Raw genomic sequence first — 25624 nt, 5'->3', positions numbered from 1 at the left:
CATGTAGTTTGGGAAAATTAAGTAGCTATAGAATTCAAATTGGAGGGAGAGAGAGAGAGAATTTGAAAGGAGGAGGGAGAACTGAGAGGAAGAGAGAGAGAGAGAGAGAGAGAGAGAGAGAGAGAGAATTTTGGAGGGTAAGATTTATGTTCTATTCGATTGCATAAATCCCATCCTCGGTGCCTCTTATCCTTTTACAGGCAGCCTTATGGTTGTAACCGCAAGGGTACAAGTTGTTAGAGTTGCAACCATTTAGTATAGCTATGGCTTATTATAATACCAGGTTAATTACAGTCTTTCCACTAACTACTATTTACATTCATGCCCTTGCCCGCCCTCTAGGGTCGTGACATTTCCCCTCTCATTGAGATCTTTCTTGTCCCCAAGAAAGGACAGTAGTTGGGCTACTTGGGGGTATTGCTTTAGCAAGTCTGGTAGGTGTTCGCAGGTTGCATTATCTGGGTGCAGGTGGCTCCATTGGACCAACACTTCAGTTAGGGGAATAGCATCCTTGTAGGTGATCCCTTGGTCCACAATAACTTGGGGTTCCATGGGCACCTCTCTGTCTTCATCTACTGGGGGAAGATGGGGGCTAGTTGTGGTTGTAGGCTCCATTGCTTTCTTCAGTAATGACACATGGACCACTAGATGAGTGGTTGTCCCTTCAGGCAATTGTTGCCTGTAAGCTACCTTGCCCACTTTAGCAAGCACCATATATGGCCCAAAGTACTTGGGGCTCAACTTAGAGGCAGGGGTTGATGAGAAAGAGTGTTGGAGGAACCTCTTGACCTTCAGATATACTCTTATCACCCACATTAAAGTTCGGATCACTCCTCCTTCTATCCGCCACTTGCTTCATCTAGTTTTGAGCTGTGGTTAGTTCCTTCTTCAGAGTTGTGTCACTCTCTGTCTTTGTTGTAAATACTCTTCCATGATAGACACTGTTGTGGGGGCATTCATTAGGGCAGGTAGGAGAGGGGCTGGGTACCCAAATAATGCCTCAAATGGAGACTTCTTGTTGGCACTGTGGGAGCTTGAATTGTACCACCACTGTGCCATAGATAGCCATCTGCTCCAACTCTTGGGCTTGGCAAAACACATACATCATTGGTAGGACTCCAAACATTAATTCACTCTCTTCGTTTGCCCATCCATTTCTAGATGGTATGCCATGGACAATGCTAACTTTGTTAATCTGTCCACAATTACCAATATAGCATCCTTGCCCTCTGACCTGGGTAGTCCTTCAATGAAGTCAATAGACACCCTTTCCCAAGCCTGTTCTAGGATGGCCAATGGTTGGGGGAGTCTTGGTATGGCCATATGCTCGTGCTTGCACCGAAGTAGGGCAAGACATCACAAATTCCACTACTTCCTTCTTGAGTCCTGTCTAAAAGAACATATGTCTTACCTTGTGGTAGGTATCTTGAATTCCAGAATGGCCCCCCAAGGGGGAGTCATGCAAGGATTGCAGAATCCTTCTTTTGAGCCTTTGATCATTCCCCACCACTATCCTGCCACGATATCTGATCAGTCCTTGTCCCAGTAGATAAATCCTAACATTCACAATGAGTAGGAAAAAACATTACTACAAAGTTTTGATCTTTGGTTAACTTGCTAGTAGAAATGAGATTATAGTGTAAGTTGGGAAATGAGATTATAGTGTAAGTTGGGGACATGAAGGATAGAGTCGAGCTTTAACCCAAATAAATTTAGATTTCCAATACTAGGAACACTTTAAGAGCTCCCATCAGTGATAGTAATTTTTACCTCTCCAACACACTATCGATATGAAGAGAAGATGACCTAGTCATGTGGTCGAAGGCCCCTGAATCAACAATCCCTTCATTGCTAGAAATTTGTTTTGACAAAAATGAAAAGGATTGAGAGGAACCTTTTTGGGCGACATTGGCAGCAAAAGTGGAAGGAGCAGTTGATTCAAATCGGGATTGAGTTAGTAGATTCTTTAACATTTCCATTTGCTCATTAGTGAACGAAGCTGTAGTCAGTTTTTTTTTTTTGGGTTTGAAAAGGACTAAGCTACATGTGCTGTCGCATGTTGCTTATGTTAACTTTTGGGTTTCCGATCTGTAGGTTTCCCATGAGGGTGCCAATAGGTCTCTTTGATGTGGTAGGGCTTGTGATAGTGGTCGCACCAAGATTTGTTCTCTTTTGGGCATTGTGGTCGGGAGTAGTTGCTCGCATCTCCTCAATTGGTGACTAGGGCAAATCCTAGTAGGGTCTTTTCTTGTAATGGGCTTGGATCCAACATCACTTGCCTTAGACTTTCCTCCCTTCGTACCATGGCAAAGACTTCCTTGATTGAGGGCAAGGGTTTTATCCTGAGAATACGCCCTCAGACTTTATCTAGTTCTTTGAAATCAAACATCCATCCTTTCTCCAACATTTGGTTATACAGAAGACCATCATCGGAACATTTCCATTTAATAGTGTAGAATAAATCCATTTCTTGCCATAACTCAATTAAAATGTTGAAATATTCGGTGAATGGCCTAATCCCTTGTCGAGTGTTACAGATGGCAGACTGAATCCGAAGCATTGAGTAGAATTTTGGAGATCAGAGTACATCTCTTGAATCGTTGTCCAAATCTCATGGGCTACGTTGTAGAACAGGTATGTCCTCCTGATTTTCGGTTCTATGGAGTTGATTAGCCATGCCATAGCGATGGGATTTTCAGCCTCCCACATCTTGTATGCCAAATCAGTTGCCGATGGAGCAACAATTTCGCCCGTCAAGTAGCCCATCTTCCCCTTCCCTTTAATGACTAGAAGAATTGATTGAAACCACTCACGTAAGTTCACCCTGTTGATTTTGTGTTGGGTGATTTGAATGGCGAGATTAAAGTTAGAGGTTTGTAGGCTTGGGACCATTGGAAGAAAAGAGGTTGGGATGATTGGATTAGGGTTTGGGCTGTGGTTGGAGGAGGTATGTGCGAACTCCAAATTGGTTGGCAATGGAGGGATGTCTGCCATGAAGCCAAAGTGGGTTTTCATTTGGTGGTGGAAGGTGATGGTGGACAGTGTATCAAGATGATTGGGTTGCAATGGCAAGTTGGTAGGAATGATAGCTAGTGATGGCGGCAATGCTTAGACCTATTCCAGTAGTGATGGAGGTGACTACTTTGGGATCGGGGTGTGCTTCAACGGCATTGAGGCTTGACTACATCAGCAATGTCAACGGCGGCTTGGGAATGTAGTGCGTGTGTTGACGTTAGTGACTAGGCTTGACTGCAGTAGCGACGTCAACGGTGGCTTGGGAATCCAGTGCGTGTGTAGATGTCAGCTGGTCGGATTTTGGAACCGGTTGGCGAGGGGGATTGGAACTTGGACAATGTCTAGGGTTTCCTAATCTCCATATCCTAATCTCTATGTTTATTGATAATATATGCTCCGATGGTACAATCCCTATGTTGGAATAATCCCCCAACTTTCTAACTCTCAATAACACTCTTCTTCACAACGAAAAGTCACTCTCAGAATCACTCACCTTGATGACACACAAGATTGATGGTAATACAGAAAACAAGAGCACAATCCGAGAAGCAAGAACACCAAGAAATTTATCCTGGTTCGGTCTTTTAACAAGACCTACATCCAAACTGCCCTAGGCACTTTATCTTCACTATCTTGAATGAAACTTGAAGGATTACATGCATCAATAATCTCACTAGCCTTATACCCAGAGCTGTTGAGAGTTTCCCTACCCAAAATACAAAGATATACCCACTTAGTACTCAAGTAAAACCTGCACATACTCCTCTCTCCCTCACATCCCAAGACAGAATAAAAAGCCTATGCTAAGGACTCACACCCGACCTCTATTTATCCAGCATAGAGGCAGAAAACAGAAAGCTATTTAAAACTACCAGAAGTTACAATCAACTAACTGATTTAACAAATCTGCTAACTAACCATTCTAGAAACAATCCTTCTAGAATAAAACAAGAGATATACAAATGCTAATAGCTAAAGAAACTCTCCCGAGATAACCCAAGCTAATCTAATACAAGTGATTACAACACCCTAGCTATGAGAACAATATATAGGCCAAAGGAAAAGACCAAATGAAGGAAACTATCAACTACTAAATCTCTAAACTAGGAAATAATTTGAAATAGAAATCAGCTATGTAAAAGGAAGTATTGACTATTGAGAATCTTCCCGATCTGTTTTGATCCTGCCAATCTTCCAACACATAAAAAGATGATGTTGACTAAAAAAAGACATATATACCCTCAAACAAATCTGAAAATTTCAAACAATGTCCATCTTTCTTGCCAGTGTTCACCATTGTCGCTGTTCATTGTTCACCGGTCACCTGTTTCTGTCATTACCTTCCTCAGACCATTCGCCAGAAGCAAAAGCAGCAGCAACCACAGCAGATTGGTGTTTCCTTGCCTCCTCCTGTTTGTCCTCTCTCTCTCTTCGGGTTCCAAATTTGGAACTTATTGTTTGGGTTTCGCTGGGTTGTTATTTATATATACACACGCAATAGTTTATATATATATAGTTTCTTTATATAAATTTAATAGTTTATATAAAGTTCATACAAATATAAACATATATTAATTAAAATCATAATATATTTTAGTTGCTATTTTCTTCAGATTTACTAAGATGTCCCAATATAATACTTGTTTCTCTACCTTCATTGAATGACTTTGAGAAATACTCCCGTCTCTCCTGTATTGGACCTCACTTATTAGTACTTTTTGGTTTTTCTCTTTTATGCATTTCACTTGGCTTTAATCTATTGTTATTCTTTCTTGCTTTAGCTAGTTTGTTTTTATCTCTTGACTTTTTCTCACTAATTGTTTTTTTGCTTCTTTTTTAGGCCAAACTATACCTCTTTAAGTTTTCTTCGTTTTGAAATTTATGTAGTCTTATAAGCTTGTCCTTTTCATTTCTCTTGTACCTCTTCCTCTCTTTTTGAATTTGGGACTCTCCCTTTTACTCTTCTAGAACTATTTTTGCGTTATTTTGAATAACAACCTCTCCTTCTATGGTCCAATCACGTCTACCACACTTTTTCCTTGAAAATGATTTGTTTTTCACCTTTCAAATCCCACCATCTAATTCTTGGGCTTTCTTTGTGTTATTATTTCTCCTCTTTTTTGATATGGACGTCAATGAATAGAAGTCTATGTTGAGCGGTCAAGCATTTTCTCAGTATAACTTTACAGTCTTCAAAACATAAGTGGTCTTCTCGCCTCATAAAAGAGTAGTCGATTTGGGTGGTTGATACACCATTTTATATGTGATTAAGTGTTCATCCCATTTTTTAAGCTTAGTGTGTGCTGAGATGTGCTGATTTGCCTTGGCAAAATTCAAAATAGCTTTACCCTCATTTCTTTCTCCAAATCCATAACTTCCATGTACATCTGTGTGCCCATTCTCTTCTTCCCACAAGACTATTTAAGTTGCCTCCCGCGGTGATATTTTCTTCTCTAGGTATCTCCTATACCAACACTCCTAAATCTGCCCAAATTTTACTTTATCTCCACTCCTAACCCAACTTGCGGTGCATATATATTAACAATTTTTATAGTTTCTTCTCCTAGAATAACTTTAATTGCAATGATCTTATTTCACATTCTCTTGACGTCCACTACACCATTCTTTAAAGTCTTATCCATAATAATCTCCACTCTGCTCTTTGCCTGACCCTTCCTTGAGTACCAGAATTTAGATGTAGATTCTATCCATTCTTTAGCCTTATCTCCAATCCATCTCGTGTCTTGGGGGCATGTAACATTATTTTTTCTCATAATTATCACATCCACCACTTCCATAGATTTTATGTCAAGGTCCCAATATTCTATGATCTAATCCTTAATCTATGATCTTGGACTAGCTTCTTGACATGCATCTGTCCTTGAAAATGGTTATCACCCTTGCTTATTTGACACTGCGGTCAGGTGCCAATGCAACGGTTCTAGCTCATTTGTTACTACACATGACTGTTACACGTTGCTGTGAATGGTTACACCACAATGATTTTTAATTTGCCAAGAATTCATGTTTATTTGGTCCGATGAGTTCTATGCTGGCTATTGGCTAGCTTATGCATCCCTTTTTTATTCAAACTTGAGACCAATAGTGGATAAGAATTTAAAGGTGTCCTGCTACTCAAGTACTGGTGGCTTGAAAGCTGCAAAGCCAACTTGCTGTTCCTAATTGTTTGATTTTTAAGAACTTATCCTTTGAACTTCTGCACTGACGTTCACTCATTATGGCTGTAGAGCAGTAGCAGGATTAACTCTTGTAGAAAAAGAATAGTAGCATGATATAGTAAAGAATGAACAAACCTATCATTGTCACCAATTTTTGGTTGGAGAGGCATGTGAACTGGTTGTTCATTAAATATGTTAAAATGATTCTTGCTCTGTCAGATACACATACTTATTGAAATAGTTATTTCATGTTCCCAGATGATGATGCCAAATATTTATGTTTGTTGCTTGTCTCTGCAGGCTAAGTTACCCACTATTGATGATGCAGCCTGGAAAGATAGGGAGGCTGCAGTTTTAGCTCTTGGTGCCATAGCAGAGGGTTGCATCAATGGTCTTTATCCCCATTTACCAGAGGTTACCTTAATAGTAGATATACCCTGATTTACTTTTGCAGTTGGCAATCAAGTTTTACGGATGCTGTCTGTTCGGTTATATACTTATTTGGTCTTTCCCTGCAGCAGTTCTTGAAGTTCATATTTTCTTAGCTATGGATAATTATTTCTATTCATGCTTGCTTGTTCGGTGCTTCTCAGTTGCGTTTATATATTATAACGGAAATATTTAGTTTCATTCAAAATGTTTGCTTGAGGACTGGCAAGATTTCAAAATTGATGTGTAATGATGGGACTTTCTGCAATTGTACTTTCCTGTTTTTTGCTCCAATATTAATGCAATTCGTTTAAGATTCTAACAGATATAAAAACACATGCAGATTGTTTCATTTCTTATTCCACGTTTGGATGATAAGTTTCCCTTGATACGAAGCATCTCATGTTGGACACTTTCTCGGTTTAGTAAGTTTATTGTTCAGGTATGACTAAATTATATTTTGAAGTGTATTTTCATTTTTTATTCATTTCAGATGTTGATTTGAAGTGTGTCTGGAAATGTAACGAGTTAAATTTGTATGATCACCTCATTAGGGTTTTAGCCTGGCATGTTTTGGTACAATGTAACTGAAGGAGATATACTTTTATGTTCTTTTCAGTACATATTTTGTAGTTTGCTTCCTATGTGAGTCGTGTCTTCTTATTCTATACAGTAACTACCCTTAAAAGCTTACTGGAGCTGTCAGAATAAACTCAGAAGCCGGTAATTTGGTTGTTCTTCTTTCAGGGTATAGGTTATCAAGAAGGCCGTGAGCAATTTGATAAGGTCCTAATGGGGCTTCTTAGAAGAATATTGGATGATAACAAGCGTGTTCAAGAGGCTGCTTGTTCAGCTTTTGCTACTCTTGAAGAGGTTTTTTTACCAGACAAGGAGATGAGATTTTGTATTTGTCCTTTTTAAATTCTAAGAGTGATTTATTTTGTCTTCAGGAAGCTGCTGAAGAGTTGGCTCCACGCTTGGAAGTTATCCTGCAGCACTTAATGTGTGCTTTTGGAAAATATCAGGTTCTCTTTTTGTATTTTATACTTTCCGAGCTCATCTTCCTTTATTATGTACATGGATTTCTACTTTATTATTTTTTTTATTTTTATTTTACATTATGTTCTGTACCTTGCTCCTCCACGAACCCTGTTTCTTTTTTTTCTTCTTAGCTTTGTTTTTGTATATGATTTTATCCAGAGGCGGAATCTCAGAATTGTGTATGATGCTATTGGAACTCTAGCAGATGCTGTTGGGGGAGAACTAAATGAGGTAGTCTGTTTCCTATGATATTATTTATGTCTATCATGGTAGAGTAAGTTGGGTTCTTTATCATTCTGTAGGTGTGCCTAAGTTTAATGGGTTCATGTATGTGTTACTTGCATACCTTATACAAATGTGTACATGTATATGCTCTTCTTTCCAGTCACATCTTCAAGTGTGGTGCTGTATGAAGGTCATTTTGCTTGCTGCCTTAATAATCTAGGACACTGATTCTTTGTAATATTAATTTGCAGCCCAAGTACCTTGAAATTATGATGCCACCGTTAATTGCGAAGTGGCAACAACTTTCAGATTCTGATAAAGATCTTTTCCCACTGCTGGAGTGCTTTACATCTATAGCACAGGTATCTGTAACCGATGAACTCAAGCTATCCTGGTTAAGTATGGAGTTTGTTATCTGATATGAAGTTGTAGTTAGTTTGTCAGGAACAATGTTGCACATGAGGACAAGCATATGGTAAAAGCTTTAGCAAGCTCTTACCAATTATTATCCTAGTTCTGATTTGTACTGTTTCAAATGGTAGATTCTTTGCATAGAACAGATGCCTAAGGTACTAAGTAGTTTGCTAACCATTAAACAGATCCTGTAGCCTAGATGCAGTGGTTTTGGGACACTTGGTTAATTTGACATTTAGATGCTGTAATTTTACCTAAATAAATGAATTTTATAATCAGGATCAAGTAATGTAAACATGTAAAATAAAGTGAAAATGGGATAAAAACTTCAAAAATAAGATTAGCCTTGAGGGCTCTGTATAAAGCTTTCCTGTGTATCCAACTACTTGAACAGTTAAGGTAACTTAAAGAATAGATTTGTACTAAAAGAAAAAACTGTGGATTCCTCCCTCATGATCCAATATAAAACAAAGGTTTCATTTTCCATATACATTGCCTCTTATTTCCAACTTTGTCCATTCCAGCATAATATGGACTCATTGTCCTTTTCTGGGACACCCGTAGATTACCAAAATCCTCCAAATCCGAGTGCACAACACTTTAGTCACTTTACTATGGACGAGTTAGTGATCCTCGAAATCATCTTTGTACATGGAAAGATCAATTTAAATAATTCATTTCGGTTTGATGAAATTATCTATATGAGACTTTTACCATCTGCTGCTGTCCAAACAAAGAGTAACTTTAGGGCCTTTGGCCTTTTCTTTTCTGCTTATCTCCTTCTAGGGAGGCACAACCTCGTTGTTAACTTGCGGAGCATATGATAAAACTTCATTTACAACTTGGTATATTTTGAAGCAATCCTCTTCATCTTATGACCGCATTCCATTGGAAAAATACATGCCATTTTATATTTTGAGTAAACGATTCCCGATCAGTATCCTCTTTGCACATGCAGCATCAATTTCCATAGTGTTTTCCTGTTGGGTAAAATTGTCTGTCATGAGAATTTTACCATGAGCTGCTGAGAAATTGATGAGTGCTGCTCTCATTTGGGACTTTTTTTGTCCTTTATTTTCTGGGGAAACACACCTTTACATTGTAGAACACAGTAGAACGTCATTCCTAACTTGTTAGTTTTTGGTGCAACCCTCTTTGTCATATTCCTGCCCCTTGCCGGACCAGATGCGGCATATTATCAAGTCAATGAAGCTTCCATTTTCTTGAATGCTTGAACAAGCAGAGCTTGCCTGATGTCAAGCCCCAATCGCAACACTCGTGAATTGTCTGGAAACATCCAACCTATTGTGAATAACTTATGCCCTGATTGCAACATTCTAGCATTGTCTGGAAACATCCAACCTATTGTTAATAACTTCCAAGGGGGCCCACCATTGAGTTGTGGAAGCTTCCTGGGAATCCAATCACCCGTCTAAGCCCTTCTTTGCTCCTAGCAATCTTCTTCAACATCGCTGCTCTTTCTTGATTAGATCTCTGCAACCACATCCTAAGTAAATGACATGGAAACTTGCTCGGGACTCCAAAGAACTGCTTGATTATAAATAATGTGCCTTCTGATGCCTAGGCCTCCATCCTAAGCACTAAGCAGTGTGGATATTGCAGTCTACTCAAATCATATTTGAGCTGTTCTCAAGTCCCAACTTAAAAGATATATCCTTGCATTTTCTCTGATCAATTTGCCACCAAAAGGGGATTGGTGAAGAAAGACAATGTGGGAAGAGCAGACATATTACTTAAATGAAAATGATTCTCCCTCCTTTGGACAGGGGTCCTTGCTTCCATCTCCCCGACCTTTTTCTGAAATCTCTCAACCGCCACATGCAAAACAAGTTTAGATTTGAATGATGCCCCCAGTTGAAGACAATAGGCATAAACCAATCTTGTACCCTCAAATTGCAGCCAGCTCTGCACATTATCCACCTCTCCAATAGGAATAAGCTGATTTTTTCCCAAAATTTTCCTTCAAGCCAGAAGTGCCTCAGGAGCAGACAAGTCACAGACACTCTGGTTGTACTGAGTTCCACAGAAAATAATAATGTTTTGTACTAAACCTAGTGACAGAATCACCTTTGGATCATCTGGTCATTGGACTGGGAAGCTTCTGTAGGACCTTCTTAATTCAACTGTATGGGAGTAAATGATTTTCCTCTCAGTCTGCAAGCAGGAAATCAGTAAAATTTTACATGGCAAAATATTGACATAACCTGTGTACTTCATCTATGTTTTGACATAGCAGAAATCTAAGTTGTTCTCATTTGACAATTATGCCAATTGTGGTTGTCTATAATGTAATTCCCTAGTCTCATCTGGTAAAAGGTGCCAACTGCGGTTGAATAATTTTGATAGTTTGAAGTGTTGATCTTCTGCATGTGCCTGGGAGACTTAGTAGAAGATGCCATTTAAGGACATGGGCTGACCTTGATGATATTTGTTGGAGGGGATATATGGTTATATTTCCATGAGGGTAATTGGCAAATGCCAAAACTCATGGAATGGCTCCAGGTGTTCGATTAAATTCCTAGTGAGAAAATTGGGTCTAAATTTGCAGAAGAGCACCTAGGAAACAGAGTGAGCACCTGGTTTGTGAAGAGAGGGAAGTGCAGGTTGGTTGAAAAGCCAAGTTAGCCGGTGTTTTTGGTGGTCAAATGAATGAATCTTGTTACCAAATTTTGGCAGTATGTCGAGGTATTGTAGATGAATAAAGGGTACATGTAGATTGAATTTTGGTTACCATTTGAGCATTAAAAAATTTACCGAACTGGGTCACCCAAGCACACTGCTGGAGACAGGTAGCCAGAACTTCTTCCAATTGTAGGGGTCGCACTACATTATTTATTTATTTATTATTATTATTTTTTGGGGGGCGAGGGTGTGGGGATTTGGAATTTCTCCTCCATTATCTGAGATATTGGGGAGTGTTTGGAGATAAATTTGAATTAGTGGAGGCACTCTACTATAACTACAAATTGGCCAAGTTAGGGGGGGAATAGAAGGCATGTTCAGGGCTTAATCATACAGATTGCTCATTACAGCATGTTTGGAAGGCTTCAGGTTGTGAGCGGAGCCTCCATTGACCAGCCAGGTTACCAGGGGACCAGGAATGCATAAGTGATAATGCATGGGGGCTGAGATGTTATTTTAGTAATACCCTTCTGGACCTTTTGTGTGAGTCCATTGAGGGGCAGGTGAGCCAAGGGTGGATATATGAATGAACCTCAAGCTGGAGTCCTGCGGGTATGATGCTTTGCATTGCATGATATGGGATGCCTAGATTTTTTTTTTTTTTTTTTTGGGGGGGGGGGAGTATTTGCATGGCAGTTTGCATTTCTTACTGAGTTGATAAATCATCCTGAACGTGTATTTTATGTATTAGAGGAGCCAAGCATCCATGAGACAGTCATGCATATTGCATGGGATATGCAAGATGACTGAAGCACAGGCTTCTGCAGTGGCTTGTCTTGACCTGACCTGGGGGTGTATATGCTCTATTTTGGGAATATTCTAGTTGTATGCTCCTTACTGGTGGTGGAAGCTTTCTTAGATGGGCCTTTGTATGTTCCATACTGGGGCAGAGATAAAGGTCAAGGATAACCTCGTACCAAAAATGAAAATAATGCATGAGGGGCATACTACCTGCTCAGACAGCTGGGCTGTGATATTGCCTCATGACAAATCCATACTGGGCATTGTTCAGTGGGATTTTTTGTGGGCATTCGGAGGCCTAGGGACCCTAGCACGTGCAAAATTTGGTGGATAATGCATGTGTGGTTTGGTGTATGGTTGAGAGGTGGGTCAATGTGTGCTTATCACAAGCAGCAATGGACAGGCTGTGGCTGCCACCAAGGTGTGCAACATACCAAAACAAAATTGACTAGTCCGTTCTGGGATATTATGTGGGCAAATTGGGAAACAAAAAGGGAATTAACAAGTATGCAAGCACGTGGGTGGATTATAGAGATGGACAAGGATGTTGTGGCCCAGAAAAATACCCAAGGCAAGGGGTGAATTGGGTTTTTTGGAAATTTACGATTTTAGCTCTTGTTGAAAACTCTTAAATTGTGATATTGATAATTAGTGATTGTAGTAGAAATAAGAACAATAATAACATCAAGCAACCACAAATAACACGAGAATTTTTATAGAGCTTCGGCTCTAAGAGCCTAATAATCTCTCTCAAGACTGTGCTTGAGGTTTCACTAAGTGATATAACACTAGCTTTTAATTAGAGTTAGAACCAACGTACAATCTCTTGCCTAAGAAAGAACCATTAGCATACTGCTAGCAAATACAAATCCCACACACAACAAGTGAGTAAAACCACAAACTTACAAATAGAGACAAATTCAAACTAATCACCAATGTTGAGAATTCCACTAGCCATCACACTTCTAGCTCTTTGAACTTTTTGACTCTTGTTTGAATGCTGTTTCAATTAGTTTGTTATATCTATTGAGCCTTCAAACTTACCCTATAAATATATGTCTCCAGAAAACTAGCTATTACAAAGAGGGGCATGTCAACGATGAGAAGTTGATCTTGTCCTCATTCTCGAGCAAGATAAGATCATTTTGATTGGCTTTTCTTTCTGAACGTAGTGTGTATCTTCTATTAGATAGGTTGTAATTTCTTTCTTTTGTTGTATCCTAAATTGTATTGGCTTCCAAATCTAAATTTGGAAACTTTCCTATTTTATTTTTAGGAACTTCCTAGTTTGATAGGTAGCCTTGTATATAAATTCAACTATCCCTTCAAAGGGAAATAAGATTGAATACACTTTTCACGTTATTTTTTACATGGTATCAGAGCCTTGTGAATCCAGTCACTGTTCTTTGTGACTATTGTCGTGGCCTTCATCAATCTTCTTCATAGGACAGTATGTCCAATACTCATAATCCTATGCTGGATTTGACTGATTCCTGTGGTACAATAGAGATGCCGTTTGTTGGAACTAATAATGTAGGTTAAGGGGGAGAATTGCAGAATATTCAAGCGTCTTACTGGTTGAATGGTAAGAACTACTTGAAGTGGTTCTAGCTGATCCGCACGTTTCTAAAGGGAAAGGGGAAGCTACGCCATCTTTTGGGAACTAGTCCTAAGGAGGGTGATCCCACGTTTGTAGCATGGGATGAAAAGGACTCCTTAGTGATGCCCTGGCTATGGAACTCCATGGTCTCGGAGATTAGTGATATCGTCATGTTCCTAACAACAACCAAGGATATTTCAGAGGCAGTAAAGCTTACCTACTCCAAGGTTCACGATGCTGCACAAATCTATGAAATAAGAACTAAAGTTGCAGCCACCAAGCAAGGTACATGGTCTATTATAGAATATGCAAACTTGTTGCAGACACTGCGACAAGAATTGGACCATTATCAATGCCTTAGGATGAAAGTGTAGTGAGGATGCTACATTACAAAAGAGATTTGTAGAGAAGGATAGGACGCATGATTTCCTGGTAGGCCTCAATATGGAGTTCAATGCAATAAGAGTTCAAATCATCGGTAAGGAGGATTTACCTTTTCTAAATGAAGTAATCTCTATAGTTCATGCAAAAGAAGGAAGAAGAGGAGTAATGTTGGACAACTTTCCAATAGAAAGCTCTGCCCTAGTATCTCTGAAGGCCCCTAATCAAAGTAAAGGCTTTAGGGAGGAGAAGAAGACTGTGGACAAGGACTCCTTCTGGTGTACCTATTGTAAAACGCCCAGGCACACCATAGAAAAATATTGGAAACTCTGTGGAAAACCATCCAAAGGAGGACAACTTTGGGGCCAAGGATAAGGACACGTTTGTGTGGCCAGCAACCATCGACCACCTGAGTAGAGGAGTCTAGAATAGGGAGATGCCCGGGAGCTTAACAAAGTTGAGATTAAAAACTTGAGAAGCCTTTTGAAGTCTCGTGACAAGAAGGCTGAGAAAGGTGCCTACTCTTTGGCACTCACAGGTATCTCTTCCCCTTCTCTACATGCTTCAGAAATAGTTCACCCTAATTCTTGGATCACGGACTCTAGAGTTACGGATCACATGACTCATTCCTCACACTTTTTCATCACCTATAGCTCTTGTTCAAGTTCCAAAAAAATCACAATGGCAGATGGTTCCTTAACCATTATTGCTGGTCAAGGGTGTCCTTTTTAATGAACATCTCACCCTAAAAAACGTCCTTTATGTCCTTAAATTAATCACTAACCTCATCGCTTTCCAAAAACTCACATTGGATGGTAATTGCAATGTTGTTTTCCACCCAACTTTATGTGAGTTTTAGGAATAGGATACGAAGAAGATGATTGGGCTCGCTAGAGCTAGGGTTGGACTTTATTATCTTGAGGAATTGGGTGAGCAGGTTAAGAGGAGAAAGCTTCCCCTGTGTCATGCCTTGCTCAGTCCAACAAGGATCAATTATGGCTACACCATTATCGTCCTAGTCACCTCTTTTTTTTAGAGACTAAAATTGTGTTGTATGTGAATTTGCAAAGCATAAGAAAGTGTCCTTTCCTCCTGATAAAAGAACTAATCTTCCTTTCTCTCTAATCCATCGTGATATTTGGGGCCCTTCAATTGTCCCCAATATTTTTGAGGCACGTTGGTTTGTTACTTTTGTGGATGATTGCACTAGGGTAGTGTGCTTGTATCTGTTAAAAGAATAAATCTGAGGTGGGCAACATTTTTCCTACATTCTACAACATGATTAAGAATTAGTTTGGGGTTGAAATTAAAAGATTTAGATATAATAATGCCAAGGATTGTTTTAATCAATCCCTATATGTTTTCTTTCAACATATAGGCATCATTCATGAATCCTCTGAAACTAATACTCCTCATCAGAATGGAGTGGCAAGAGGAGGAATGGCCACCTCTTACCTGTTACTAGAGTTCTTTTATTCCACCATAATGTTCCTAAATATTATTGGGGAGAAGCAACCTTAACAACCACCTTTATTATTAATAGATTGCCTTTACAAACCCTTGAATCTCACAGTCCACTTCAACTTCTAACCAAGAACTTCCTTGATTTTCATATTACTAGTTGTTGGAAACCAAAGGTGTTTCGATGTGTATCCTTTGTCCATGTCCCCTCTCCTAACAGAGGTAAACTTGACCCTCGTGCTCTAAATAAAGTGTATTTTCATTGAATATTCCTCTACTTAAAAGGGTTACAAGTGCTATGACCCTCCTTCCAAGAAAATTTTTGTGCCAGTTGATGTAACCTTTGTAGAGAATACCTCTTATTTTGGCCATCCTTATCCTCAAGGGGAGAGTCCAATTCTAGAGGATAAGGATTAGTTTCTTACCCTTCCTGACCTATCATCTTTCTCTCCCCCATCAGTTATCCCAAAGGACTCATTGGGTATGACACTAGGGAAACCTTCACCAGATACTCCTCATCCATTGCAAGTATGCTTAAGGAGAAAAGGGCTGGTTCCTTCCCCTATGCAAGCCTCAGCATCCAATTCAAGTCCCAGTCCTGTTACTGCCAGCACTGGCAATTCTGACAACCCTCTTGACAACTTACCAAGTAATGCGTCTACTGAATCTTTAATACCTGAGCCTATTGCACCTATTGAATCCATACTTGAAACTGAAACCTCTAAGTGGGATCTTGATTGGCCTATTGCACTTAAGAAAGACACTAGAACTTGCACCAAACATCCCTTACACTTGTTCCTATCCTATTCCAAATTGTCATCTCAACATAAAGCCTTTCTCACTAGCCTTCATACCATTCTCATTCCCAAAACTTTTTCTAAAGAAATAGGGAATGACAATTGGAATAATGCCATGGAGGTTGAGATGGCAGCCCTAGAAAAGAGTCACTTGTGAACTTGTTCAGTTGCCTAAAGGGAAACACCTAGTGGGATGTAAGTGGGTCTATATAGTGAAATATAAGTAAGATGGGTCCTTAAACAGGTGCAAGGCAAGCTTGGTAGCTAAGGGTTACACATAGGTGTATGGGGTAGATTACCTTGATACATTTGCATCGGTTGCAAAGTTGAATACAGTCAGGGTACTTTTATCCTTAGCTGCTAATCTACGTTGGCCACTACAGCAATATGATGTGAAGAATGCATTTTTGCATGGGGATCTAGAAGAGGAGGTTTATATGGAATACCACCAAGTTATGGCCCAATAACCAAGGACAAAGTAGTGTGCAAATTGAAAAAGGCCCTATATGGACTAAAATAGTCTCCAAGGGCCTAGTTTGGTCGTTTTACAAAGGTAATGCTTAGTATGGAATACAGGCAAAGCCAAGGGGATCATACCCTATTCATCCACCACTTGGCGACAGAGGGAGTGACAGTGCTAATAGTGTATGTGGATGACATTTTAGTCACTAGAAATGATGAAGGCAACATGAATAAACGGAGGGAATGTCTAATAAGTGAATTTGAAATTAAAGAATTGGGGAGATTGAAGTACTTTTTAGGCATAGAAATGGCACATTCAAAGGAAGGAATCTATATCTCTCAGCAAAAATACATAGTAGACCTTCTTACTAAAGCCTGGGTTGTAAGGTAGTGGACACTCCAATTGAACCTAACCATAGGTTGGGGGAAGTTCTGGAAGATAGCATGGTTGATAAGGGATCCTATCAAAGGTTGGTAGGGAGGCTTATTTATCTAGCTCATACTCCACCAGACATTGCCTATGTAGTAGGTGTGGTCAGCTAATTCATGTACAATCCAAAAGAGACTCACTTAAAGGCAGTGTATATGATTTTACACTACTTAAAGGGAACCCCTGGGAGAGGAATTCTATTTAAGGTAGAAACTATGTCACTTGAGGCTTACACAGATGTTGATTATGCTATGTCTATTGTGGATAGGAGGTCCACATCTGGTTATTACACTTTTCTAGGGGTAATCTTGTGCCGTGGAGAAGCAAAAAACAAAGTGTAGTGGCTCGATCAAGTGCTGAAGTTGAATTCAGGTCCATGGCTCTAGGGATGTGAGTTATTATGGCTGAAAATATTGTTGGATGATCTTAGAATTAAGTGGACAGTTCTTATGAGGCTCTATTGTGATAATAAATCAGCAATAAACATTGCTCACAATCTAGTCCAACATGACAGAACAAAACATGTTGAAGTGGATAGGCATTTCATTAAGGAGAAATTGGACAATTGCCTAATTTCTACCCCATATATATCCTCAAGTGACCAATTGGCATATGTGTTAACTACAAGATTACCTACAGCTGCATGTCAAAGGTTGATTTGCAAGATTAGAATGTATGACATTCACTCAAAATCTCGAGGGGGAGTGTTAACGATGAGAAGTTGATCTTGTCCCTCATTCTCGAGCAAGATCAAATCGTTTTGATTGGCTTTTCTTTCTAAACGTAGTGTGTATCTTCTAGAAGATAGGTTGCTGTAATTTCTTTCTATATTTTGTTGTATCCTAAATTGCATTGGTTTCCAAATTTGAATTTGGAAACTCTCCTATTTTGTTTTTAGAAACTTCCTAGTTTGATATGCAGCCCTGTATATAAATTCAGCTATCCCTTCAAAGGGAAATAAGATTGAATACACTTTCCATGTTATTCTTGACTGGCAAAAAACAATTTGGAAATTCAAAAAATCTTCAAGGTTTTCCAGATTGCAACTGATACATTCTAGCATCTGTAGGTATCTTTATTTACAAATACATCAGAAAAATATTTTGTACAAAAGCCAATCAGAGAAAGTTGAGACGACAACTTGATATCAAAATTAAACATAAGCTTTTTGAGACAAAAAGCTAATTAGAGTTAGAGACAAAAAAATCAAAATCTGCAAAGGGGAACAGATCTAAAGTCAAACCACATTTTCTCCAAAAAGAGATTTGTCACGACCCTAGTTGTAAATCAGTAAATGGCTGGTAGTAACCACTTGTATGAGCCATTAGTTGCTAATTAGATGGGGGTTAAGTGGTTAGGGGGGTTAGCTAACTGTACAACAGCCTACTATTTTGTTGTTATGTTAGTTAGCTGTGTTGTTATATTGTTAGAGATGCTGTTATTGTTGATAGAGGCTCTATAATAGGCCTACAACACTAAGAAGAAGGATCATCGAAGAGAATAACAAGTTCCTTCCTCTCCATTCTCTCTCTCTCTCTCTGTCTCTCTCTCTCTCTCTCTCTTCGCATTCTGCTCTATTCAAATTTAAAATTGCCCAGCCCTAATTCAAGGGCTTGACAAGATTTTACTTTTTGCATGAGAAAAAGATACACTAGTCAAATTTTGATTTTAAAGTATAAGAAGAAAAAAACATCTATTTGAATATATTTTTAAACAAGCAACAAAAAAGATGAAGAAAACAAAGACAAACAGAGAAGTCCATTGGACTTTAGTTGACTAAAGTTTCCACTTCGATTGACGCAAGTCATCTAGCAACCTTATGCACACTTCGGTCGAAATCACGGTCAACCTAAGATCAAAGGCCAAGATTCTAGCCAACTTCAGTTGACTTAAATTATACTTGGGTCAACCGAACTTACATACAGTCAGAAACAAACATATTGCCTTACTTCAGTTGACTTAAGCTACACCATCAGTCGACTTAAGATACAAGGCCATGAAAAAAACACTTTTTCTTCACAAAGAGCTGATTAAATATATTTTTACCTTAAACACATTTTTGTTATCATTAAAATCTTATTATCCTACCATTGAGCTTAACAGATTTGACTTGAACATGCCATCATGTGGGCAGGGATGCTCTACACGGTCAGCCTTTTGTACCTAGGAAGAGAACAACTCGAGTGAAGTGAAGTTTATAAGAAATAATGTTAGTGTGCAAAATTTGAGGTAAGGCACATAAGTGGATGTTGGAATGGAACACATAGGCTGCCTACCACACATGCAGCCTGAAGCGTGGCTGCCTGTTGTGCAGATAGGGGCCCTGTGGGCATGCCAGTCAGGCAGCCTGGGCAGCATGAGTTTTCTGCTTGCAGGAGAAGACTTATTTGTGTGGAAAATAATAATAACTTGGATAAATTTTTGGAGAATTTGGATTTGTAGAATTTCCAAAATACGTAGTCACCAAAGGGTCTTTTGGTGATTTTATATGCGGGTCCTTGATTAACAAGACCATGAAGCTAAAGTTTCAGATCTCTTGTAGAAGAATCATTCACCTGTCTGACCTTTTCTTAATGTTGCTTGTTAATCTGTTTGGACATCTATTTCTGTGTACCATCACAGAATCTAACTGAGGTGTATTAATGAGTTTCTATTGATTAGTATTACTTATAGCCAGGCACATGGTATGAATTTAGCCAGAAAAAGCTAGTTTAAATTTATAACTCGTGGGTAGATTAAAGGTCCCCAAACTAATAGTAATGGCATTTTAATTTAGTTTTAGGAGTACAAAACTTCTGAAATGATTTGTTTTACATTGTACTTGTATATTCGTTGGGTTTCACTAAGTTGTGTATTGTAGCTAGACCTATTATGCTTTGCCATTCTTAAAGTCTTTTGCTATTACTTTCCTTTCAGGTTTGTGATTGATTAGAAATGCTTTATTTATTATACATAGTAACAGGGTGTTCTGCTAAAGTAACAGTAACTAGCAGTTACAATGCTAAAATACTGTAATGAGTTCTGTAATTTCTTTCAGGTATTGGGTACCGGATTTTCACAGTTTTCTCAGCCTGTGTTCCAGAGGTGCATAAACATTATCCAGTCCCAACAATTGGCAAAGGTTTCCATGAACTTGAGAATTTTATTGTTTTACAAATCATTCTGACTAATTCATTCAAGAGGATTATAGTTGCTCTATGTCTGACTGAGTATCTTGTTTCTCTGATGTATCATTCTTTAGGACTGTGGTAGCATGTTGTCTTTAAGAAAAAAACATTTCATGGAGTCTTAAAGACAGCAACTTGTCTATGTTGTTTGTATTTCTGCTGGTGTGGAACTTTCTTTCAGTTTTTGGTAATAAACTAGAAATAGATTCTTCTTTTTCTGCTGTCTTTATTTGTCTATTACTTGTGATTGGCTCTGGAACCAATGGCACACATCCACATTCTCAACTTGGATGGAGGCAGGAACCAATCAAACCTTTTTTGTACCCTCCAAAGCACCTTATACTGGTCAAGCTGGTTTCACCTTCATGATATTCTCGCTGCTAAAAAAACCATTTAAGTATGCACTAATTTGAGATTTTCGTATTCCCTTTCTCAGTGGCCTATCCTTTCAAATGCCATAATCAGTAATATCTTACTTCCCATTTTGGCCTAAAAGTGAGTTGCTCCGATATTTTCATTTTGATTTGAGATAAAATGTTTGTACATATTCAGTATTCATTATAAAATGTTTGCACATGTTCAGTATTCATGATTTCTTATGCACTTGGACAGCATATTTTAAATTGCTAATTGTTTATGGTCAGCGATATACAATCTAAATTGTTGTGCATCATAAATTCTTACAACAGTCACAAGTCTTAATCTCATTAGGTTGGTAGATCATAAATTCTACCAGTTTAAATTTTTTTGGAACAATATTCTGGACACACGTGGTGAAATCAGTGAAAGGCCTCCGCTTGCGAAGTAAGGCTGTGTACATCCAGTTTTTTCTGAGCCCTGTAATGGAGGGGAGCGCCAGGTGCTGCACTGCTATTATTGGATTAATACGTAACGTCATGATGTAGAAATGTGTGGTCATGGCACATCTATGCGTTCTAAAAACTTAGGCCTTGTTCTTGACATCAAGTTGCAGTTGTTTGATTTTTATGATGAGTGATGGTAAAAGGTTAGAAAAGATGTGCTGGACAGGGACTTGTATATCTGGGATTTTGTGCTTGGTTTCTTGTTTGTTTTTCATTTTGTTATGAATAGTGAGATTATATGAGCTGGTATGTTCATGATATATGGGAATCTATGCGTGCATGTGCATGACAGTATCTTACCATATCATTACCATATCAATCCGGTTGACGGCAGGCTAATCAAGGAGCAACAGATCAATCAAGGAGGCCACTGCCCTGATAGATTAAGAAGTTTCCTAAGTTAAACTTAGGAAACTTTCTTAATACTATAGCTTTCTTAAAAATGTATATATGTTTTTCGGTAGTGTTTGTAGATGGAATGTTTATAGGGTCTATTGTTTCTAAATTTGTATAGTTTCTTTTTGGGTCGTTCCTATCGTCTATAAGAGGACCTTGCTCATGTATTTTGGATTTATTAAGAAAGGAGAAGTATTTTTTTTGTTTACATGGTATTAGAGCACTCGATCTCAACTTGATACACCTAAAACCCTAGTGCCTTTATTGCACAACCCCTTCTTCATTCTATCTAAAGCTCCTCTCCTTTCATCAAAGCCTTTATTGCTTCTTTCAATTTGTCCGGAGATCTTGTCTGAAACCTTTGAAGTTGATGCCCGTGCCATAACATCTGGAGATGTAATTCCAGTTGATCAATCTAATGTAGTTGGTGAACTACCTAGTGTTCATTAGTCCTATCAGTTAGATGGCAGGAATTATCTTCAATGGGCTCAACTTATCAAGACGTTTCTCAAAGGTCGCGGGAAAGGCAACCACCTAATAGGACTTCCACCAAAGGAGGCAAATCCAGCCTTCATAGCCTGGGATGTGGAAGACTCTCGCATCATGTCTTGACTGTGGAGTGCTATGTAGCCAGATATCAGCAAGAATTTTATGTTCTTGAGCACGACAAGGGAGATATGGGAGAGAGTTCAACAAACATACTACAAGGTCAAGGATGCTTCGGTGATTTTGGAGGTAGATCTAAGATAAGCTCTGCTAAACAAGGTTAATCAACAATCACTGAGTACTGCAATAAGATGAAAGGGTTATGGTTGGAGCTTGATCACTATCAAGCTATAAAGATGGTGTGTAGTGAGGATGTTGCCACCCTCAATTAGATCTTCGAAAGAGACCAGATTGTTGAGTTTCTAGCAGGTCTAAATCCTGAGTTCGATCAAGTAAGGATTCAAGTTCATAGTAGGGACAAATTTCCTAATTTAAATGAAGTTTTTGCTATCACTAAGAGTGAGGAAAATCGAAGATGTGCCTTGCTTACAGAACATAGTTTTGAAGGTTCGGCATGATTAGCAACAAAGGAGGGGGAGTCAAATCTGGAAAACCAACGGTCCAAAACCGTAGTTCTAATTGCGAGGGGCAGTGTTGCACTTATTGCAAGAAGCCATGACATATTAGCGAAACATGCTTCAAATTGCATGGGATAGAAGCAATTTTGAGATGGATTGGAGGCTTCAAAAACATGAAGCATCAAAGTTATCTCTCCAATAAGGATCCAGAGGAAGTAGCTAACAAAGGAGACCCAATTGAGGCTGATCCTACTCAGTTAAATCCAGAGGAGCTAGTCAAGCTAAAGGTCTTTCTTCGAACATTCCAAGATGGAGCATCTTGCTCACTGGTGCAGGAAGGTAAAACCCTAACCTATGAGACTTTTTCAGCTTCTAAATCTGATAGGAATAACATGTGGATCTTTGATTCAGGAGCCACTGATCATATGACCCATCTCCATGTTTTTGAAACCTATAAAACCCTTGAAACCACTAAACAAATTAGCATTGCAAACAGAGCCTCTGTTCCTATTTCTGGAAAAGACAATGTTCTTTTTAACCCTTGGCTACCACTCAATCAAGTCCTTCATGTTCCAAGTTTAACAAGAAGTCTGATTTCTATTCATAAACTGCCTAAAGACTTCAATTGTTTTGCTATTTTCTCTCCCCAAGTGTAAGTTTCAGGCCAAGGACACGGGGAGGATGATTGGTGTGGCTAAGGAACACAATGAGCTCTATATCTTGGAAGGAAAGAATAACTGTTCTAAAAGGAGACATCATAGAATCGCTTGTTCCTCCCAATCTATTTCTGATCTCTCTACTATTTGGTTGCATCATTTTAGATTAGGTCATCCCCCATTTGTTTTGTTACTACAAATGTTTCCTACTTTGTTCAATACTCTAGATCCTAGTTGCTTTCAATGTGATGAATGTATTATAGCTAAACATCATCGAGTCTCTCATCCAATTAACAATAAATTTTCTTCAAAAACATTTAATTTGATTCATTATGATGTTTGGGGGCCATCTAAGATAAATTGTTCTGGGGTAAAATGGTTTATATCCTTTATTGATGATTGTACTTGTATGTGTTGGGTGTTTCTTCTAAAAGATAAGGCTGTCATTGGGTATGTTTTACTTTTTTTTTGCAAAATGATTTACACTCAATTTGACACTCCTATCAGGAAGTTTAGGACTGCATCATTACTTCCAACAAAAGGGTATTATTCATGGATCCTCTTGCTTTGATACTCCATAACATAATGGAGTAGCTGAAAGGAAGATAAGATATCTTCTCAATGTCACCCGGACCCTTCTCCATCATCACCATGTCCCAAAACATTTTTGGGGTGAAGCTATGTTAATAGCCACCTATGTTATCAATAGGGTTCTCTCTAGGGTGCTTAATAATCAAAGCCCTTTCCAGCATTTAGCATCTTTTTTCCCTGATCTTAATCTTCATACTCCTTTACCTCTTAGAGTTTTTGGTTGTGTCTGTTTTGTCCACGTACCCAAAGTAAATAGGGACAAATTAGATCCTAAGGCTCTTAGATTGTTTTTCCTGGGTATTCTCTTACTCAAAAGGACTATAAATGTTATTACCCTACCACTCACAAGTTCTATGTCTCAAAAGATGTGATCTTTATTGAATCCCAATCATTATTTGATCCTTCTCCATCTAGACCTCAGGAGGAATTTCTTAGACATGCTGATTTAGAACTTGAGCATCTAGTCCCTATCTTTGAAACAACACAATCGGGTCCTAGTGAATCTAATCAGCTTGCTGATTCTATTCTTTCTACTTTCCCTATGCATGCTTCTTTGATGCATTTCGTTTTTCCTAGCAAGGAACAGGCAGAAACTAAGTTGTTATATCCTATTAGATACAAGGGTTCTCCTTATGTGTACAAGAGAAGACAATCCATTGATGAGCCACAACCAACACCAACATTAGACCCTGATCGTAGTTTGGAAGTAGCACATCATGAGGATTCTCCCAGCCCTTCAAACCCATATCTTCCTCAGATTGAACCTATAGATTTAGACCTACCCATTGCTATACAGAAAAGGGGTTAGAACTTGTACAAAACACCCATTGGCCAATTATTTATCCTACCATCGCCTGTTGCCAAACCATAGAGGCTTCCTCACTTCATTGGATGCAATTGTTATTCCTAAATTAGTGGAAGAGGCTTTGAAAGATCTCAAATGGAAGGAGGCCATGTTAGAGGAGATTAGAGCTCTTAAAAAGAATCATATCTAGGAATTGGTATCTAAACCCAAGGGGATAAAACCAGTAGGCTGAAGGTGGATCTTTAATGTGAAATACAAAGCCGATGATACACTTGACAAGTATAAGGTGTGTCTTGTTGTCAAGGGCTATATACAGTTCTATGGCATAAACTACTTTGAAACATTAACTCTCGTAGCCAAAATGATTACTGTTCGAGTTCTCCTTTCATTGGCAGCCAATTATAGGTGGAAGTTACAACAATTTGGTGTTAAAAAAGCTTTTTTACATGGAGATTTAGAGGAATAAGTTTTCATGGATATACAACTAGGATTTTAGTATGAGGGAGCAGGGCATGAGCAAGTGTATAAACTTAAGAAGGCCTTGTATGGGCTCAAGCAATTCCCACGGTCTTGGTTTGGTAGATTCTTGCAGGCTATGACATCTATGGGTTATCACCAAAGTAGAGGGGATCATACCCTCTTCATCAAACACATAGGCTATGTCACAACCCTAGGGGGTAGTACTGTAATTGGGAGGGTATTATGTTAGCGTTATGCCCCACAAGCCAATTATATTTACATGTAATTGATCGTATTTTACATTTTGATTCTTTAGGAACAATCAATTATTATTGCAAGGCATTTATGTTTTTATTTGTCATTGATGGTTGTCATTATTTATTGTAATCCATTCTTGACAAAGTCCATAGATCAAATAGGCTCATGGAATTTGGTTGTCTATTGAGATGACGATCATAAAACATATTCCTTACAAGCCTTGATCTTAAATGTTTCTAGTCATAGAGTTATTAGGATTGGACACTAATAACTCGGATAGACTAGCACATATGATGCATGCTCAATTAGGAGAATGTCTCGTTTCATGGACATTGGTGTGGGGACACTAGTGCATATATGTGGGTGCTTATTATAAGAATAAGTACACTGAACTGACCCGCTACAGAATTTTTAATGGTTATTTTAATGTCGAATTGGAATTTCTGTGTTGCAATAGTGCAGATTGATCCTTAGACTTGAGACATCA

The 25624-nt window shown here is 38.7% G+C and overlaps 1 protein-coding gene across 1 annotated transcript in view; it reads left to right on the top strand.

The window, feature by feature from the left end:
* Positions 1-25624, top strand: part of LOC127801452 (transportin-1) — an 82487-nt gene that overhangs the window by 41886 nt on the left and 14977 nt on the right. Inside the window, exons 13-19 of the mRNA XM_052336629.1 lie at positions 6495-6608; positions 6967-7065; positions 7371-7496; positions 7574-7648; positions 7824-7895; positions 8141-8251; positions 19916-19999. Coding sequence (XP_052192589.1) covers positions 6495-6608; positions 6967-7065; positions 7371-7496; positions 7574-7648; positions 7824-7895; positions 8141-8251; positions 19916-19999 — 681 coding nt within the window. The remainder of the gene's footprint in view (positions 1-6494; positions 6609-6966; positions 7066-7370; positions 7497-7573; positions 7649-7823; positions 7896-8140; positions 8252-19915; positions 20000-25624) is intronic.

The sequence above is a fragment of the Diospyros lotus genome, chromosome 5, assembly GCF_014633365.1.
Source record: "Diospyros lotus cultivar Yz01 chromosome 5, ASM1463336v1, whole genome shotgun sequence".
Lineage (NCBI taxonomy): Eukaryota > Viridiplantae > Streptophyta > Magnoliopsida > Ericales > Ebenaceae > Diospyros > Diospyros lotus.
Note: the sequence above shows the minus strand (reverse complement) of the source record. Positions and strands in the feature narration are given on the sequence as shown.